This window comes from Giraffa tippelskirchi, chromosome 11, assembly GCF_054371585.1.
Source record: "Giraffa tippelskirchi isolate mGirTip1 chromosome 11, T2T-mGirTip1v1.2.pri, whole genome shotgun sequence".
Lineage (NCBI taxonomy): Eukaryota > Metazoa > Chordata > Mammalia > Artiodactyla > Giraffidae > Giraffa > Giraffa tippelskirchi.
Window position 1 is genome coordinate 150256657 of NC_137285.1, and position 18877 is coordinate 150275533.

The 18877-nt window shown below is 56.3% G+C and overlaps 2 protein-coding genes across 21 annotated transcripts in view; one reads left to right on the forward strand and one right to left on the reverse strand.

Annotated features, from left to right (window-relative positions):
* Positions 1-15020, forward strand: part of LOC145527144 (uncharacterized) — a 40552-nt gene extending 25532 nt beyond the window's left edge. The window contains exons 4-8 of the mRNA XM_081544652.1: positions 5336-5644; positions 6289-6356; positions 6529-6692; positions 8387-8551; positions 14322-15020. Coding sequence (XP_081400778.1) covers positions 5336-5496 — 161 coding nt within the window. The 3' untranslated portion in view covers positions 5497-5644; positions 6289-6356; positions 6529-6692; positions 8387-8551; positions 14322-15020. The remainder of the gene's footprint in view (positions 1-5335; positions 5645-6288; positions 6357-6528; positions 6693-8386; positions 8552-14321) is intronic.
* NCAPD3 (non-SMC condensin II complex subunit D3) overlaps positions 8911-18877 on the reverse strand; it is a 54855-nt gene continuing 44888 nt past the window's right edge. For 11 of the 20 annotated variants that reach the window (XM_081544632.1, XM_081544639.1, XM_081544643.1 and 8 more), the window contains 10 exons: positions 17365-17502; positions 17075-17208; positions 16480-16679; positions 14896-15006; positions 13359-13481; positions 12771-12907; positions 12513-12634; positions 11644-11742; positions 9284-9452; positions 8911-9207 (listed from right to left, as the gene is read on the reverse strand). In XM_081544632.1, coding sequence (XP_081400758.1) covers positions 9093-9207; positions 9284-9452; positions 11644-11742; positions 12513-12634; positions 12771-12907; positions 13359-13481; positions 14896-15006; positions 16480-16679; positions 17075-17208; positions 17365-17502 — 1348 coding nt within the window. In that variant the 3' untranslated portion in view covers positions 8911-9092. Of the gene's footprint in view, positions 9208-9283; positions 9453-11643; positions 11743-12512; positions 12638-12770; positions 12908-13358; positions 13482-14895; positions 15007-16479; positions 16680-17074; positions 17209-17364; positions 17503-18877 lie in introns of all 20 variants that reach the window. The other 9 variants (XM_081544630.1, XM_081544636.1, XM_081544637.1 and 6 more) reach the window with 1 other exon arrangement.

Sequence of the window (18877 nt, forward strand, 5' to 3'; positions counted from 1 at the left end):
GACCGTCAGCAGAAGCACAAACGGCTTTCGAGAGACCCATTTTAATAAAGTTTGTCCCGTTATTTCTTTTTCCCCATCCTGTAAATAAAAATTAAAATAGGTGCCTCGGTTTATAGTCTCTGTGGGGGATGTTCAGTGTAACGTTTTCTCAGTCTGGATCTGGTCATCTTGAGTTAAAGAGTTCTTTCATCCAAGAAAACCCAGTAACCCACAGCCTGGACCTTCTTTCCCCAGCAGAGACCCCAGAGCAAAAAGAAGCAAACCTCTTTGAAAGTAACACACTTAGAAGACACCACCAGATTCCAAGGGAAGAAAGAGAAAGTGAACAGACATCTTTCAGCAGCAAACCCCAGCAAGACCAGAAAGAGGGGAACTCAACTGGTGAAGATTTCCGAGACCCTTGGGGCTAGTCAGGGACATCAGAGCTTCCCCATTTCCAGATCTGAGGTCCAGTGGATCAGAACACAGGGGAAAAACTACCGAGACTCCCTCAGTGGGTCCTTCACCCACCAAACGAGGCTGCAGAAACCCAGCCTGCTCTCGCAAGCGACCGTGACCAAGGAGCCTGTGTGAAAGCGCAGTCACAGCGGTGCTGTCGGGTGGTAAGATGAGGATTTTATACAAATATATATATCCCTGAGGAAAGTAATAAATACTTCCATAGGAAACTAAATCCACATTAGTCTATGACTGAGAGCTAGCTTTTTGAACCCCAGTGTTGGGAAAAGGGAGACACTTAGGAGTAGGTGATTAACACAGCACGATGGCACGAGAAAGATAAGGTCTGAGACAGTCTCGTAGTCTGCAATCAGGAACAAAGCTGGGCCCCGGGTGGGCTCTGCGCCTCGGACCAGTGGAGGCTGCAGGCGCCCCGCCCTTCGCACCAGGTGACCTGCTCCGTCTTCCTTCTCATCGCTCCCGGACCAGTAGGACCAACTCCCCCGAGGCCGACGAAGCACTGGGAGGGTCTCACTTACCCTACGCTGTCCCCGGGATGGAGAAATCGTTAGGCAGTCCGTGTAGAAGTCAGAGCCTTGGTTCTTTTTCCTAGTTTCAGTTTTAATTCTCTCACATAAACGTTTTTGGCTCCACTAGCCTAAAGCTGTATTTGTTCCAGTTCCCAGGCATTCAGAAGGCCTCCCTGGTCTGGAGGGTCATAAAATATTCAGACCCAATACAATCATTAACTGCTGTCCAGTTTATCACAGAGTAAAACTCCAGGTAGACAATTAGCTCCTAGGCTCCAATAGTACATGAACTGAGAAATCCCAGATGTTCAATCTATATTTAGAAAACTCAGAAGAACCAGAGAGCAAATTGCCAACATCCATTGGATCATCGGAAAAGCAAGCGAGTTCTGTAAAAACATCTGCTTATGCTTCACTGACTACACTAAAGCCTTTGACTGTGTGGATCACAAGAAACTGTAGAAAATTCTTAAAGAGACGGGAATACCAGACCATCTGACCTTCTTCCTGAGAAATCTGCATGCAGGTTAAGAAAAAACAATTAGAACTGGACTTGGAACAACAGATGGGTTCCAAATTGGGAAAGGAGTCCGTCAAGGCTGTATATTGTCACCCTGCTTATTTAACTTCTATGCAAAGTACATCATGAGAAACGCTAGGCTGGGTGAACCATAAGCTGGAATCAAGATTGCTGGGAGAAATATCAATAACCTCAGATATGCAGATGACACCACCCTTATGGCAGAGAGCAAAGAAGAACTAAAGAGCCTCTTGATGAAAGTGACAGAGGAGAGTGAAAAAATTCACTTAAAATTCAACATTCAGAAAACTAAGATCATGGCATACAGTCCCACCACTTCATGGCAAATAGAGACAGAAACAATGGAAACAGTGAGAGGCTTTATTTTTTTGGGCTCCAAAATCAGTGCAGATGGTGACTGCAGCCATGAAAGTAAAAGACGCTTGCTCCTTGGAAGAAAAGTTGTGACCAACCTATACAGCATATTAAAAAGCAGAGACGTTACTTTGCCAACAAAGGTCCATCTAGTCAAGGCTATGGTTTTTCCAGTAGTCATGTATGGATGTGAGAGTTGGACTGTGAGGAAAGCTGAGCGCCGAAGAATTGATGCTTTTGAACTGTGGTGTTGGAGAAGACTCTTGAGAGTCCCTTAAACTTCAAAGAGATCCAACCCGTCCAGCCTAAAGGAAATCAGTCCTGAATATTCATTGGAAGGACTGATGCTGAAGCTGAAACTCCAATACTTTGGCTACCTGATGTGAAGAACTGACTCATTTGAAAAGACCCTGATGCTGGGAAAGATTGAGGGCAGGAGAAGGGGACGACAGAGGATGAGATGGGTGGATGGCATCACCGACTCAATGGACATGAGTCTCAGTAAACCCTGGGAGTTGGTGATGGACAGAGAGGCCTGGCGTGCTGTGGTCCATGGGGTTGGAAAGAGTCGGACACGACTGAGCGACTGAACAACGACAGAAGACTCCTCATGGAGGTGGGCACAGTCCTTGAGGCCTGAGCGTATTGTGTTCCCCTCTCAACCGGCTGAGAATTAAAGCCACCTTTCTATTTCCTCCAAACTCTGTCTCCGTATATTTTATCCGGCTTCAGTGGGCAGAGAAGGCCAAGAGTTTGGCCAGCAACAATTCAGGTAAACACATACACATTACTATGTATACAGTAATCCACAGGGACCCCCACATAGCACAAGGAACCCTCAACACTCTGTAATAATCTACAGGGGAAAGAAGCCGAGAAAGAACATATAGACATTATGTGTAAGTGAATCAAGCTGCTGCACATCTAATAGAAACCCCACACACACAATATTCTAAATCACCTATATACTCAGTTGACATTAAAATTTAAAAAACAAAAAAGAAATGCTGACTCTGTGTCCCTCAGGCCTTGGTGACCTCGGTTGGTGTCACATCCCTGGAGCCTGAGGAGGCTCCAGTCCCAGGGCTGGAGTGTCTGGCGCTGTGGGAGCTGGAGGACATGTGCCAACCACAGAGCCCCCATGGGTCTGTGGTGCCCACTGAACTCCGCCCAGGCCCGCCAACGCGGATATCAAGCCTCCGGCACACGAAGGATGGTGGAGCCTCTGGGCCAGAAGAGCTCTGAAGGTCCCCGGGCTCCGTGTTTCCTGGAGGTGGGCTTCCCGGCTCCAGCCTCCCTCCTTAGGGCCACCCCACCTACAGATGACAGCACCCTCCACAGGGTGGCGTTGTGGGCACTGGGGTGTGTACCGGGATGCGGGGTAACAGGGAAGAAGTCAGGAGACACAAGCCTCGGGTAGCTCTTCTGGCTCATTCCTCTGGAGTTGACAATCCCGGCTGGGGTTGCTGCCTAAGGAGCCAGAGTCAGGCAGGAAGAAATGCTGCTGGCTCACGGCCCTTTCCCATCACAAGTGGAAAACCAGTGCTGATGGGCTCGTAACACTCACAAGGCCCTGAGGGCTTTAAAGGACACCTGCCCTCAAGGAACTTCCTGGGGTAAATCAAAAAAGAATTCAAATCAGGGCCAGCGTTCAAGCAGTCAATTTCAAGAAGGAAATTGTGCTCACACAGTACAAGTTCAAAAAGCACCTGGAAAGACACTACACTTCTCGAATGATTCAATCAAGGAAACTCAAAACCCCACTGATGAAGCACCACACACCAGTCAGAATGGCCGTCATCAGAAAGAGCTACAAAGAATAAACGCTGCGGAGGGAAAAGGGGCTCCTCCTACACTCGGGGTGGAGATGTCAACGCGTAAATGCACGCAGGCTCCGTGGGGAACAGCATGGAGCTTCTTTAAGAAACTAAACAGACATTGACCCTGGGATCCCGCAACCCCACTTCTGGCTCAGATTCTGAGAAAATTATCATTATCACATGAAGTGAAGCGAGAGAAAGACGAAACTCGGAAGATATCACTTACAGGCGGAGTCTCTAAATTCCTAACAACCATTGTACAAAAGACAAACAGAAGAAGTAACTTCGAAAACCAACTAATGATTATGTTAAAAACGTAGGGATAAATTAACTTTTTAGAATTCGCGTATTTTGCGAATATATATCTTAGAGGTAATTAAAACCGTCCTCCTGAGGTGTTAGGGAGTACCCTAGTTTCACTCCCCTTTTCACTGTTTCAGGAACCTGCACACGGGCCTCCACAGTGGCGGTTCCAGTTTCACCGTCAGCACCAGCAGAGGAGGCTCCCCTCCCCCACCCCCTCCCCAGCAGTGACTCTGCACATTCAGTACCGAGGACTCGACTCAAGAAACTGCAATAACCTATATGGCAACAAAGGTCCGTCTAGTCAGGGCTATGGTTTTTCCAGTAGTCATATATGGATGTGAGAGTTGGACGGTGAAGAAAGCTGAGCGCCGAAGAACTGATGCTTTTGAACTGTGGTGTTGGAGAAGACTCATGAGAGTCCCTTGGACTGCAAGGAGATCCAACCAGTCCATCCTAAAGGAGATCAGTCCTGGGTGTTCATTGGAAAGACTGATGGTGAAGCTGAAACTCCAATACTTTGGCCACGTGATGCGAAGAACTGACTCACTGGAAAAGACCCTGATGCTGGGAAGGATTGGGGGCAGGAGGAGAAGGGGACGACAGAGGATGAGATGGCTGGATGGCATCACCGACTCGATGGACGTGAGTTTGAGTAACTCTAGGAGTTGGTGATGGACAGGGAGGCCTAGCATGCTGCAGTCCATGGGGTCACCAGGAGTCGGACATGAATGTGCGACTGAACTGGATTCAACTATGGATGAAATCAGAATATGGTATTTGCATGGTGATCCCTTTCAAAACTAGCTCCTGACCCTCTGTGAGTTTAAACAACTTCGGAATCGGTTATCATGGTCTCAAAGTGTCTCAAATGATTTTCTGGAAACTGTTCTCTTGATCTGCATGTCTAGTATCCTTTGGTTTGTTCATTTATCTTCTCATTTCCATTCCTGATTTTTCCTATCCCACATGATGTTAGTTTCTTTAATATTACGTTTTGTCCCAGCCTTTTCACCCTCGTGGGAAACCGAGGCGGGCACTCTGGTGAAAGCCCCGGGAAGAGGGCGGGTGTGGGCGGCCGTGCCGCAGGCAGAGCACCCGTGGGCAGACAGCGACCTTCGTGAGACAGGAGCCTCAGACCTCACGTCAGGGCCCCTCCTGTTACGGAGGGGAAAGCCTGTGGGGGCGCCCAGGGCGGGGGTGCAGGGACGCTGAGGGCTGCAGGTGCCCTCGGGCACCTGTGGGTCGTGGGCAGGGCTGAACCACACGTGCTCGGGGACAGCCCCTGGGGGAGGCGGGAAGGCACAGGATCCGTCACTGGGTCCCCGTCCACGCCCACGCCCCAACAGGGTTTCAGCGCCGTCCACAAGGAGGACTCGGGCCGGAGCTGCTGCACCGCATCCAACGCCACGGGCTCGGCCCACTGCAAGGACAGGACACGGGTGTGAGTCCGTCGAGCCTCGCCCACGGGCCCGCGGGCCGACCATGCTTCCTGGCGCCCTGGAGCTAAGCGCCCTTGCGGCGGGCTGCCCGCTGGAGTCCACCAGGTCTGGCGGGAGGACCGTCTGAAGGATGGACCGCGGGCTCTCTCCTCATCCTGAAACTTAACGAAGAATCACAAGCTCCATTTCTTTGGTAACTGACAGAGTCATGGAAACGTAAGGTTGGGTAAGGTCTCCGGGAATTTACCCAGTCTGACCATCTTGCAGTAAGCGGAAACTAGGGCTCACCCCAGTAATTTACGCTGTTGGGGTGCTTCCTCCTCTGGGTATCAGGGCTCAGGGGAGGCTGAGGCAGGATGGGGGCGGGTGCAGGGCCCGCCCCACCTGTGGAGTCGCCCCCGGGGACTCCCCAGCTGCTGTCAGATCCAGGAGCTGCTCTAGGGCAGGAGGACGATTCCTGGGCTGTGCCCCCGAGTTCCTGACCCGAGAGACGGAGCTTGGGAACTGAAGTTATGAGATCAGAATTCAAATGCACCTTTAAGTAACAGCGCGCTCAGTCAAGAACCCCGCACTGGATGAGGGAGGACGGCAGCAGCTCCCAGGCTGGCCAGCGCGGGTCGCTACACCCCTGCGTGGCTTCCTGCACTTTCTTCTGCACATGCGGGCAGCCCCGGGCCCACCTGGAGGCGTGAGAGCGCAGCTGAGGGTCTCCTGAGGGGCGGCTGGGGCTGCAAGGCCACCTTCTCACCTCCCATTTGCCCTTTTGATCCGCTTAAAACTAAATGATCTGCGGCAAAGGGAAGCCCTAGAAATTCAGGGGTTTTCTTCCCTACAACTCTGGCTCCTGGTTCTGTCTGTAGGGCAATCATTTCCCAGTAAGAAAGCTGCCGGATGTGCTCCGTGGCTCTGGCGGCGATGGTGCCCACAGGTGGGTGTTGCAGCGGGTGGGCGTCACGGCCAGGGGGCAGAGCCGCTCCAGGCCTGGGGAGGGGTGGGGGACAGCATCTTCTCACCCCTCCCCCTCTCCAGGTGACCCCAACACTGGCGGCAACGTCGGGGGGTCCTGGCCCTCATCACAGCGGTGTCCGCTGTGCCTACAGACAGGACTACTTCGTCAGCCATGATCGGAGTGGGGAACGCTGAGCCTGTCCTGCGTGAGCAGCGTGCCCCGGGCACTGCTGGGGCCTGTCGGGCCTCACTCGGCTCCGCTACTCGGCTTCAGCTATAAGAACCCAGGGAAGCTGGACAGTTCACGTCAGGACAGGTGAGGAGGCGGGGAAGCCTGGAGACCTCGGTGTCACCAGCAGGGAAGATGATGTCCCCCGAAAACCCAGCAGGTCCCAGGAGAGATGTGTGCGCTCCTGGGGCATCTGGTCCACAGGCCTCGCGGCCATTCCCGTCCAAGAGCACGCCGCGCGGAGCGGGTGGTGTCAGGCTCCTGTCCTGCCCACTGGGCCCTGCAGTCACTGGCCGCCTTCTCATGCCCACTCGGAGTGGCGGGCTCCGGAGTGCCCAGGCCAGCTCTCCCGCCCCGATCCACCTGACGCCCGACGCAGGCAAGGGCGGACCAGCCCTGCTGGAGCCGTTCACACGCCACGTGGGTCCACCCGGATGGCGCCAAGGGGGCTGGGCGGGGAAGGGTCCTCCGTGTGGCCCCTCGGCCTGGCTTCCCCAGGACCGTGCTCTGTGGCTCTGACTCAGAAAACACAGCAGCCTGCTCTCCGGCCTCTAAATGCCTTCCACTTCCTCGTACGGTTCATGAGACGGTCCTCGGCCAAAGGCAGTTCTGAAATCGAATCCGTCAACCGCATTACGTCTGCTTAGACAGTGACCCCAGTGCCCTATCTGCCGTGAGACAGTGCGGGCTCCGCCTCACCTCCTGGGAGGCTGTTCCGCGGGGCCACGAGGCCGCCCCCGACGGCAGCAGGAGGGTGGTCGGGTGGTGGCCCAGCTGACAGCGGGCGAAGTGTGAGCCCGAGTCCAAGGCAGTTTCCTGATGCTGATGAAGTTCTCGTCCACCCGTCATGCTGCCTGCTTCGAGGGGCGTCAGGAACACCTTGCAAAGGCCTCTGTTCCTTGCAAGCAGGCGTCCCCGGCCTCAGACATGCCGCTGCGTTCACTCCCGACGTGAAGCCCGTGCTCCCGTTCCTCTGTCATCGGCTCTCACAGGGAAAAGCACACTCACCCTTACGTTCAGTGTCGTCATCTTTATGCGTTGGCTTTTAATTCAACACTCAAGACGACGTTGACCTCTCTTTCCTGAGCGTGTGGGCACTCTCCCGTGAGAACCGGCAGCAGCGGAGGGCAGCCCCTCATGGAGCTGGGGGAGCGTCTTCTCCGAGTTTGTGACTCGAAAGCGCAGACCTGAGACAATCCTTCCTCCTCGGCTTCGCTCGGTGGAGACGGAGGTGCTCTCTGTCTTGGGGGCAGCTCCGTGATGAGGTGGCCTTCGCGGACCCTAAAGCCTCTGCCCCGTGCCCCAGCTCTGACAGAGGAAAGGGGAGTGACGTGGATCGGGGAGGTCGCTGCAGACAGGAAAGAAGCCTTGTGACACTTGAAGATGTAGACGTGGCTGGAGCGTGGAGGCCGGCACACCTGCTGCTGTGGCCTTGGCCGCAGCGAAGCCGGGCGCCGCAGACTCGCGCTAACGCCCCTGCGCTCGGTGTTTGTTGCACCTCGCTTATGAAAGCTTCACAAAAAGCAAGCGGCAGCGGGGCATCTTCACGTCCCTCCTTGCGTCGTGTCGGGCGTGCCCTGGGTCTGAAGCGCTGGACGGAGGCGAGGGTGTCCCTTGGGGGCTGCCCTGTGCCGTGTACACGTGCGCAGTGTGCTGTGCAGACGTGTGCACACACATCTGCTCACACACGGGAAGCCGGGGTCAGGACAGCCTCCACGCTGTCATCCTACCAGCACTCCACGTGCAGCACAGACAGAAACCCTGTGGTTTTGCTTCTGCAGGTCTGGGATGAAACCTGAGCCAGCTCCGTTTCTTTCTGCTCATTCTCGGACAGAGCGCACGCCCACCAGTGTTTTAAGGTGACTGGTGGCACAGAACCTAAGGCCCCTCCACCGCAGGGACAGCCCTCAGGGACTAGATGTAAAGCAGTGCTCCTGTTGCTCTGGGTAAGAAACACAGAGATTTTCTCTAAGCAGGGACTGCAGTCTATGGACATGTGCTGTGAGGAGGCAGATGACCTGAAACTTAAAGAAAGCTTGGGTCCCTTTTCCCTAAGAGGAGAGATTTGGTTTTTTCTCCGACACTTTGTCAATTGCATGGCTGCCGATGAACACCTTCTGCTAAGAACGCTCGGAGGCTGCGCTCACGCCTCACCTTTGTGCGTCGGAAGAAGCTTTAAAAAGTTTGCAATTTAATAACGATAGAAAAAATATTACAGTCAGGATAACAGATATGGGAAGCAATGTCCTTACTATAAGGAACTGGAAAACAGCTAAGAGAAGCAGGACTTCTAAGAGACAACATCTGGGTTGGGACCAGAACAGAGTTTATTAGAATGAGCTGGATATTTTCAGATACTTAAGTCTGTACTAAACACCTAAGGCATTTCCCTGGTGTGTTACGGTTCTTAACCAGGTATTGACCAGCCACAGAGGTGAACAGGCAGGTGGCCCCAGGGCTGCAGGTGAGGACTCCCGGGAAAGGTGGTCACTTGGCCTTCTTCTTGGAGGTCTGGCGGCGTGGCCTCCTGGAGGCGGTGCGGTCCTCGCTTCTAGAGGGAGATGTCACGTTCCACTGGGAAGTCTGTGGGGAACGCGGGGGCCTGCGGGGGAGTGGACATGTCACGCGGGGCCACAGCCCTCAGACGGGACAGCTCTGGGCAGGGACTGGGGACTTACGGCATGTCAGGCAGCGACAGACACAGAACGTTGTCCCCCTGGCCTGGGGCTCTCGCGCTCCGCCGGCTTCCTGGGGTGCCCCTCCTATTCCTGCTCTGGAGGGGAAGCGACTGGCTTGGTGACACGATGTAGCTGATTTCCGAGCCAAAAGTGACATTTGGGACAGTCTCTGGAGGGGGGAATGTTTAGTGGAAGGTCAGCAAAGGCCTTTAGGGGGAGAAGCTGAGCAAGGGCAGGCGCACATCCAGCTGCGGGTCTGCCAGGCGCACGGCGGGGCCAGGGCCGGCCTCCCTCCCTGGCTTCCCCGCCCTGACCGCCTATCAGTAATCTCAGATATACAGATGACACCACCCTTAGGGCAGAAAGCGAAGAAAAACTAAAGAGCCTCTTGATGAAAGTGAAAGAGGAGAGTGAAAAAGCTAGCCTAAATCTCAACATTCAAAATGAAGAAGATCGTGGCATCTGGTCCCATCACTTCATGGCAAATAGATGGGAAACAATGGAAACAGGGAGAGACTTATTCTTTTGGGCTCCAAAATCACTGCAGATGGTGACTGCAGCCATGAAATTAAAAGACGCTTGCTCCTTGGAAGAAAAACTATGATGAACTTAAACAGGATATTAAAAAGCAGAGGCATTACTGACAAAGGCCCATATAGTCAAAGCTGTGGTTTTTCCAGTAGTCATGTATGGATGTGAGATTTGGACCACAAAGAAAGCTGAGCACCGAAGAATCGATACTTTTGAACTGTGGGGTTGGAGAAGACTCTTGAGAGTCCTTTGGACTGCAAGGAGATCCAACCAATCCATCCTAAAGGAAATCAGTCCTGAATATTGATTGGAATGACTGAAGCTGAAGCTCCAATACTTTGGCCACCTGATGTGAAGCACTAACTCATTGGAAAAGACCCTAATACTGGGAAAGATTGAAGGTGGGAGGAGAAGGGGACGCCAGAGGATGAGATGGTTGGATGGCATCACCGACTCAATGGACATGAGTTTGACTAAATTCCAGGAGTTGGTGATGGGACAGGGAGGCCCGGTGTGCTGCGTCCATGGGGTTGCAAGGAATAACACACGAGTGAGCGATTGAACTGAACTGAACCTCACGCTTGATCAACACACAGGAACCATATCGCCCTGCTCTTCCTGCAAAAACTGCCGTGATTCAGGTGTCATCTGGGGAGGGATGGGGGAGGACTTCTGTTCATCCATCCATCTCCCTTCAAAAGAATACCAAATCACCTCTAACCACAAGTATTCTGAGAGCGCCCAGGTAAGAGACTTAGCAGGCAAGGAGCGAGAACACAACAGATGCCAGTAAGTGTGCACCAGTAAGTGTGCACTGACTGACAGGCAGCGTGCAGCACGACAGCGCGAGGGCCTCGGCGTCACAGGACCGGCTCAGGCCCCACCCCCCTAACGCTGCCCACGACCGGCACCGAGAGCAGGCCCGCAGCAGGAGAGCCGGCTCCTGCCCGGCTCACCGCCCACCCACGCTCTCATCACCCGGGCCCACGGCCCTCCCCACCCAGGCACACACAGCCCCTGGACACGGTGAGGAGCCACTGCTGAGAGACCAAGGCCGGCCAGACGAAAGGCCTTGAAGGCCCGGTGCTGGGGGCACCTCATGCCTTCGAGGCGCTCCTTGAGGAAGCGATGGGGAGACGGCCAGGGAAGGGGCCCCGGGGCGTGGACATGGGGGGCAGGCTAGGGCGTCCTGGGGAGGGTCACGGGTTCCCAGAGCAGACCGGGGGGTGAGAGACAGGAGGGGGCCCGCAGGCCCCATGGGCAGGGCCTCGCGACACTCTGTGGGCTCTGCGCAGTCTCTTCATACTGCGACCCTTTGTACAGATGATGGTTCTGTGGCTTTGGGGATAAGCCTCACACTGTGACCCTGTGGTGAAGATGAGGGTCTGTGGCTTTTGGGATAAGCCGTAAAACAAGTGACAGAAACACACTTCCAACTCACTTCCACGTTTAGAGAAAATGGAAGCGTGGGACATTAGGGAAACCTCCCAGTGGGAAAGAGAAGACACGGGCCCTCCTCGCAGCTGGCAGGGAGGCTCTGCCAGCCCACAGTGAGGGCTCAGTGCCCGTAGGGCTGACCTGGCCTCTGAAGCGGGCATCCGGAGGTGTCAGCCAGAAACAGTACCCGGGTTAAACTCAGTCACCAGGTATACAAGCACCTGGAAGAGGCCACGGTCAGCTGTGCCCAGTCAGCAGCACCGTCAGTCACTTGGGGGCGTTCAGCATGACCACCCGCCCCACGATGTGCATGAGGAGCTGTGCTGGGACCCTCGCACACACAGTGCCCGCTGCAGAGTCCGGAGACTCGCTTGTGCCCGCAGACGACTTACGCTCGGGGGTGCTGATCCCGCGTTTCGTTTCGGTGTCGACAGCTCCACTGGACTCCTGGTCAGCCCCACTGGACTCCAGCTCCAAGACCCGCACAGGTGCTGGGGTGGAAGGGGACAGCATTACCTCTCCAAAAACCCAAACAGCCCCCGAGACAAAAACGTGCCAATGAGACAGAACATTTGCAGGATACGCAGTACACTCAATGTCCCAAATAAAGTTTTTATAAAGAGGTAATTCAGAAAGATACACACAAATGATAAGCATGAGAAACCATGGCCTTTCTCACTAGGATTCAAACAAATGAAATTAAAATTTTTGGCCTGCAGCTCAGCAGAGAAAATGGGACATTATGAACCCGGTTCCTGGTAGACTGTGGGCGCTCGTGGGCCCAGGTGGGAATTCACGTGAAGGGAACAAGAAACAGTGGTCTGACACCATCAAAAGCTTAAAAAATACTCATGGGAATTAATCTTGAAGATCATACACATACAAGACTACATTCCAGGATGTTTACTGTGACGTGATTGGTTTCAAAGAGTTGAAAAACACCTACTTTTTCAGGGACGGGCAGGTGAGCCCTGCTCCACGGCCCGCAAGGCCCGGGCGAGGCCAACGGGAGGCCCATGGGCCCTCCCCCCCGAGCATGGAGACGGCGGGACGGCCGCGCTCACGCCTCCCTCCCGCAACCGCGCAGGGCCCACGGAAGCCCTTGCTGCTGTGGCGGTCGCATCACGCCGTCCACTATGAGCAGGGCTGCTGGACGCGCTCCAACCCCGGGCCCGTCCCGGTGGCTCGTTCAGACGACAGGGACAGAGGAGGGCCCAGGTCTCGGGAGCTTGGGGGCACCGGTGGCCGCACGCTGGCTCACCTGGGCTCTCAGGGTGCCTGTCCAAGGGCGGCAGCCCCGCTGTCTGGCTGCTCTGCCAGCGGCGCGACGCGACAACCTTCCTGACGGAACTCAGGATGTCCATGGTGCTCGCCGACATGGGCCTGCTGGCGCAAAGACACCGTGAAGCACGGAGGCAGATGCGCCCTCGTGCCCCCTGGGGCCCAGTCCACGCCCACGTGTGTGCGGGGCGGGGGTGGGGGGGCGCCCCTGCGAGTGAGCTGAGCCAGCGCCGCACACCTGTCCTTGGGCACCAGAGACGGCGGTGCAGCCGTGCGGGCAGCGTGGGGCCTGGGTGTGGACGGCTGGTCTGCGGGAGCAGCCACGGTGTCTTTGTCCCGGCCAGCAGGAGCTGGAATTGTTTCCAAGCTCAGAACCTGTCACAGAAGAGAAATAAAGACAGCACACCTCCCAGCACTTAGTGTAAAGGGTATCTCACATGATCTGCGCAGGCCCAGAGGAACCCACTTCAAAACGTCAGACCCGGGCTCCCGGCACCGCCTGGCACAGAGCCCGGGGGGCTGTCCAGGCTTCCGGGGGAGCAGCCACCCCAAGGAGGGGCTCGGGGGGACTGCGCTCTCTGCCACCAAAGGCACCAGAACCCCATCAGGGTCAGCGCTGGCTGGGAACAGGCACACCTCCCTCCCCCGCTGGGACGCAGCGACCTTCCAGCGGGGCAGGGGCGACAGGGAAGGCCCTCGCTGACGGTGCCCCCTGAGACAGCAGGCAACCAAGGGGGGTGTGGGGCGACACCAGGCAGACAGGGGCAGGGCTGCCCTCCCACCGGCCTGCTCTGTGCCCCGCAATGCCCCAGGCCGCCCGCCTCACCGGCTCCTGCTGCTCAGCCAGCTGCTCCTGGTAGCGCCTCATGTCGTATTCGAGTTCTGCGGCCAGCTGCTTGTCAACTGCGAAGAAGTCCTTGACTTCATCTCCGTAATCCTGCATCACCTCCTAGAATGGACCACGGCATCCCTGAGCGCCCCCTGAGCCGGTGCATGGGCTCTCCCCCACGACCTGATCACAATGGGAACACGGCAGGACGTGTGCTCAGAGCAGATGGTTTCCACTCCGTCGACCAACCAGTGAACCTGACGCCACTCTCCCAGGAAGTGCCAATTGCACCTGTGCTGACCGCAGGGGCCTGATCTCCTGGAAGCTTCCCGAACACTTGCTAGGCACCGTGGACCCCTAGAACCTTGGCCGGAAGCAGCCCCCAGTAGGGCTCAGGACCAGCCATGGCTGCAGGGCTGTGGGACCTGTCTCGGGAATCCCAGCGGGAAGCTGGTAGGCGGGCAGCACACGGCATCCTGGCTAGACCAGGCACGGGGAGCCATCCACACCAGCTTTCTCCAGACACAGCTGAGGCTTGGCGCCATCTGTGCGTCTCCTCACGACCTGACAGAGGCTGTGAGCACACCAGGGCTAAGGTTGGAGGCAAGGACCCAGCCTCTGTGCCATCAGGAAGAAGCCACTTTTCCTAACTGCTGGAGGCAGGGAAAATCCACCTGGCCCACCGCTGGGGAGGAGCTCCCCAGGCCTCGGGTAACCAGGGGGCTCCCAGGCGCAGGCGAGAACCACAGGGGGCTTCTGCGACAGGGTCCACACAGAGCCAGGCGCACAGCCCTGCTCGGAGCGGGCTCAGACGCGGGGTCTCCCTGTCTTCACATGTTTCAGGGGTATACCCAAGATTTCATTCCTTTCTGAGGTTCACCAGGGCAAGGACAGTGTGAGTGACCTGAAGTCCTCATTTTCTCCACAGTCAGCCTGTCTTTCCCACCTTCACTTCTGTAGGATGAAGATGTATTTGAAAACCATATTCGATGTAATTCTGCCACAGCCCTTCTTGGAAAATAAGGAATCTGAGCATTTTTTGAGGAAGAAAATAACAGCATAAATGGAAAGAGGAGAATGCTGTGTTTCTCTCTGACTGAAAGACTCTGTAGGAAGCTCTGAGACCTCATTTCTGTGCACACTTGGTCTGCATGTGCCCCTGGGGAGCCCAGGGCCAGGAGGCAGAAGGGCTGCTGCTCGACTGGAGACCAGACCAGAGCCGGGGGTGAGCTCCCGACGTCAGCGATGAGCATCCACTTCACCCCACGCGGTGTGAACCGAGATGGGGGCCTGTTTGTGGCCGCAGCTGAGAAACTTCAAACCCGAACCTAATGGTCAGCAAGGACACAGACCCAACTCCCCAGGAAAGGCAGAGACAGCTTCTGAGGCACCTGTGGTCCCTCTGTCTTCTCTCCCAGTCAAAGGCCAGGTTGGGGTCCTGCTCCAAGCCAGGCTGGACCCACAGTCAGGACTGTGGGGTCCTGAGTGACCTGTGGCGGCTGGGGGGGAACCACACAACCCGAGGCCTCCTTACCCTGAGGTACAGCATGAGTTCTCGCAGAGCTGGGATCTTGTTCTTTTCTAGGACAGACTTCAGGGAGGTGATAATTGGAATAATCATTTCTATTAAATTCCTCTTTTGAACCTGTGGTAACAAAAGAAGGCTGTTTCAGATGCATGAAGTTCTGGAAGACAGAGGCGTTCCCTTCACCTAGTTCCTGCATGGCCGATCTCACACATGATGTCACGTTCACTTTTTATTTTCGATGCCATTCTGAGGACTGGGGAGGACGTTACCTCTGCTGGGGAGACTGGGAAACACCACTGCGAGATGGTGTCAAGCAGGAGGCGGACACGCACTAGTCTTATTACTAAACAAGAAAAAGGAACTAGAAGCACAGTAGGGCCTTGCACGGCCCGGACTGTAAGCAGAGATCCTCACCCGTGTGCGAAGGAGGCTGGCACCCACCCCCACACTGCTCAAGGGTCAACTGAATGAAGGACTGCAAACAAGCTCCAACCATTCCCACGAGCCCATCACACAGCCCGGCCCCATCCCGGGCCCCACGGGCTGAGCAGGAGCGCGGCCCTGCCGCAGGGGCACACCCGCGGCCCTGCCGCAGGGGCACACCCGTGTCCCTGCGGGTGGGGGCAGCACAGGAGGGGCCGGGCCTGGAGAGAGTGTGGGTCTCTCTCTGAAACTGCACACAGGAGAAAATCTGCCAGGTAGTCACACAATGCCTTCACCAAGAATGAGCAGCAGCCACAAATGTCTGCAGTAAGTCTCTGAGACTTAGAAATAACTCACTATACTAGCCCATGCATGAGAGACTATCATTCAGAATTTGAAAATCATTTTTTTCTCATTTAAAGTCACTAGTATATGTTCTTTACTGGTAATCCACTCATTCCTAAAGACTTACCAGAGTTCTTGAAACAGGAGGACCAAGACTAAAGAAATAATTTAATAAAGATGAGTCTGAGCAGAGGCTAAGTTAGGAAGAGCCTTTAAAAAGTGGCTTAAACGCATTCACTCCACAAATATCACCCAACACCTTCTCTGCACTGGACACCAGGCTAACCTTCCAGGCTACAGAAATGGGGCCAAGAACTCACGCCTTCAAGCTACTTCCAGACCAGGCTGTGTATCACGACGTGAGGCTGGGGGCAAGGTGTGAGGGGCCGTGGAGGTGCCTGGGAGTGAAGGGGCAGGGCAGGGTTTGTGTCTGGGGGACTCTGGGTGTACAGGCGGCACAGAGCAGGCTTGGGGGTAGAGGCCCCGCAGGCGGAGGCAGGGCGTGCAGGCTGGAAGAGGGCACGGCCCCCCGAGACCAGAGCCAGCAAGCTGCAGGGTGCAGGGTGTGGGGGAGGGCGCAGGCACAGAGGGCATCGAGAGTTTACCCAGAAGGTGACAGGAAGCCTCCAACCCACTTACTAAAGACATCGTTAGTGGGTGTAACTTCCACACATACACCAGGACCAGGCGCATGGGAGCCGCTGGAGCCGCAGGCGCAGGCAGAAAAGAGCCCCGAGCAGGGTGGGTGTTCAGGTGAGGCTGGAGGGGCCTCGGGAGACCCTGGGACAGGGCGTGCGGCCCGTCTGGGGGCAGCACACTCACCTGCGACAGGAGCTTCCTCTGTGACTCCTGCAGGGCCGCCCTGGCCTGGGCCAGCTCCTCCTCCTCCCCCAGCTGCTCCCTGTCTGCTCTGGCCCTGAGCGCCTGTAGCCTGATCTCCTTCGAGCTGAGCACTTCAAACGTGTCCGAGAGCAGCTCGCTGGCTTCCATGTCCAGGGGCAGGTCGCCGTCAGCAAAACAGGCTGGAGGAAGCAGAGGAGGACCCTGAGAACTGCTGCCCACGGTCGAGGGTGGTGGTGCTGGGCATGTATGGAGGCAGTGGCCCGTCGGCGTGAGGGCGGGGCTGATGGCTAAGGACGTCGGGGTTAGGATGGCGGGGTTCGGGCGTCAGGCTGACGGTGGAGGGCATCGGGGTTAGGACATCAGGCCGACGGCCGAGGACGTCAGGGTCAGGATATCGGGGTCGGGGTGTCGGGCCGTTGGGGCTAGGACGTCAGGCTGACGGCCGGGGACACCAGAGTCGGGGCGTTGGGCCAACGGCCAAGGTCGTCGGGGCCCCTGGGCTGCAGGGTGGCTGGGCCACCAGCCACTCAGCAGTTCACTCCACACGCTTTATCCCCGCTCTGGCCAGTCCTACCCAGGACGTTTTCGAAGATCCTGGCAGTGATGCTGAGCCGCTGCTCGTCCGTGAAGTGCTCCAAGAGGAACCTGTATATCCTCATCCTTCTCGCCCTGTTCTTACCGCCCTTCAGGGAGAAGAGCCGTCTCTCTCTGTGGCAGAGCAGGACCGTCTCAGCGCAGCCCGTCGGGGAGGCTCGAGGACCTCTCTCCCCAGGGCCGCCCCAGCCGCCCGCCAGGGGGCCAGCGTGCCTGGCGGTGAGGCTGCCCCCACAGGGCCCTCCGCGCCAGCCCCACCTCGGCACTCACCTCTCCGACTGGGGGAACCTATTGAAACTTTCATGCCTCTCATAGCCGGTGAAATGGAAAATGCACTCGATGAAGTGCTGGTAGAATATGGTCGGGTTCCTCTTCAGGAGCAGATGCACCAGGCAGACCTCCCCCGTGCTGCAGAGAAGGGACGCGGCCGGGTGAGGCCGCGGACGCTGTGCAGGCCCCCAGGAGCCTTCCCGCAGAGGCTGGCACATACGGCTCCGGGGCGGGCCTGCCCTCTGAACCCAGGCTCCCCAGCTGTCCTTGCAAGCTCACAGCCCACCGTCTCTCAGCCACACCTCATGTGCAGGAGCCCCCAAACCGCCCCTCCAGGTGGACCCGCCGGCCATGACCACCTGAGGTCTGCTGCCTCAGCCTGAGACCCACGAGCAGGGCAGACAGGACCCTCCACAGGCAGGGGCCGCTCAGCCCGGCAGCAAAGGGACACAGGGCCCAGCACCCACAGCTCCCGGAGCAGACGCTCGAGGACAGCGAGGGCGCATCCAGGCCGGGCCGACCCAGGAGCAGGGCTGGCTCTGAGCCAGTGCCCCGGCCAGACCCACCCTGCCTCACATCTTGAGGTGAAGGCAATCTCAGGACAAGAACAGCCTGGAGGCGCTGCTCTTGGCCGTGGGACGCACAAGACCCCCGAGACCCCTCGGGGCGGCTCTCCTCCAGGCTCAGGATGCGGTCAGTCTGCTCAGAGCTCACCCGCAGCCAGTCGGAGGTGGCCACTCAGAGACCTCAACAGGGCAGTGACCTGCTGCCAACTGCAATCTCGGACTGCTCACCGGGTTGCACCCTTGACCACAGAGCCGCTAAAGCTCCATCTGCTCAGGGGAATCCCCAGGGAGGAGGCCTGCCGCCCTGATGCCCTGAGTCCTCTCCACACAGACCGGCCCGGCAAAGCAGGCTGGCAGCAAGGGCACAGCATCAGAGGGCTTTCCTGACAAGGCCACTCTGCTACACCAGCAGTGACACAGGAGAGAGAACCACTGAATAAACAAAGATACTCCCAAGGAACACCCTGATTCAGCCTTGAGGTAACTGATAACAGTTAACCCTTCATGGGCTAACTTCATACATTTCCACAGCTGCCCGAATTTTATCCCCAGACTTCAAGTCATTCCTGTGAAAATGTACCACCAGACAGAACCTAGCGACGCTTCTGCAAGAAGACGGGTGCTTTAGGGTACAACTCTACATCAAACAGTTTGGCAATTACTCAAAATGATAAAGAGTTGCCATCTGATCCAGCAATTCCACACCTAAGTGTAATACCATGAGAAAAGAAAATATACATCCACACAAAAACCTGCACACAGATGTTCACAGCAGCATTATTTACAATAGCCAACAAGTGGAAACAATCCAAATCTCCATCAACTGATGAATGAGTAAACAAAATTGGGCTTCCCTGGTGGCTCAGACAGTAAAGAATCTGCCTGCAATGCAGGAGACTCGAGTCGGATCGCTGGGTCAAGAAGATCCCCTGGAGAAGGGAATGGCA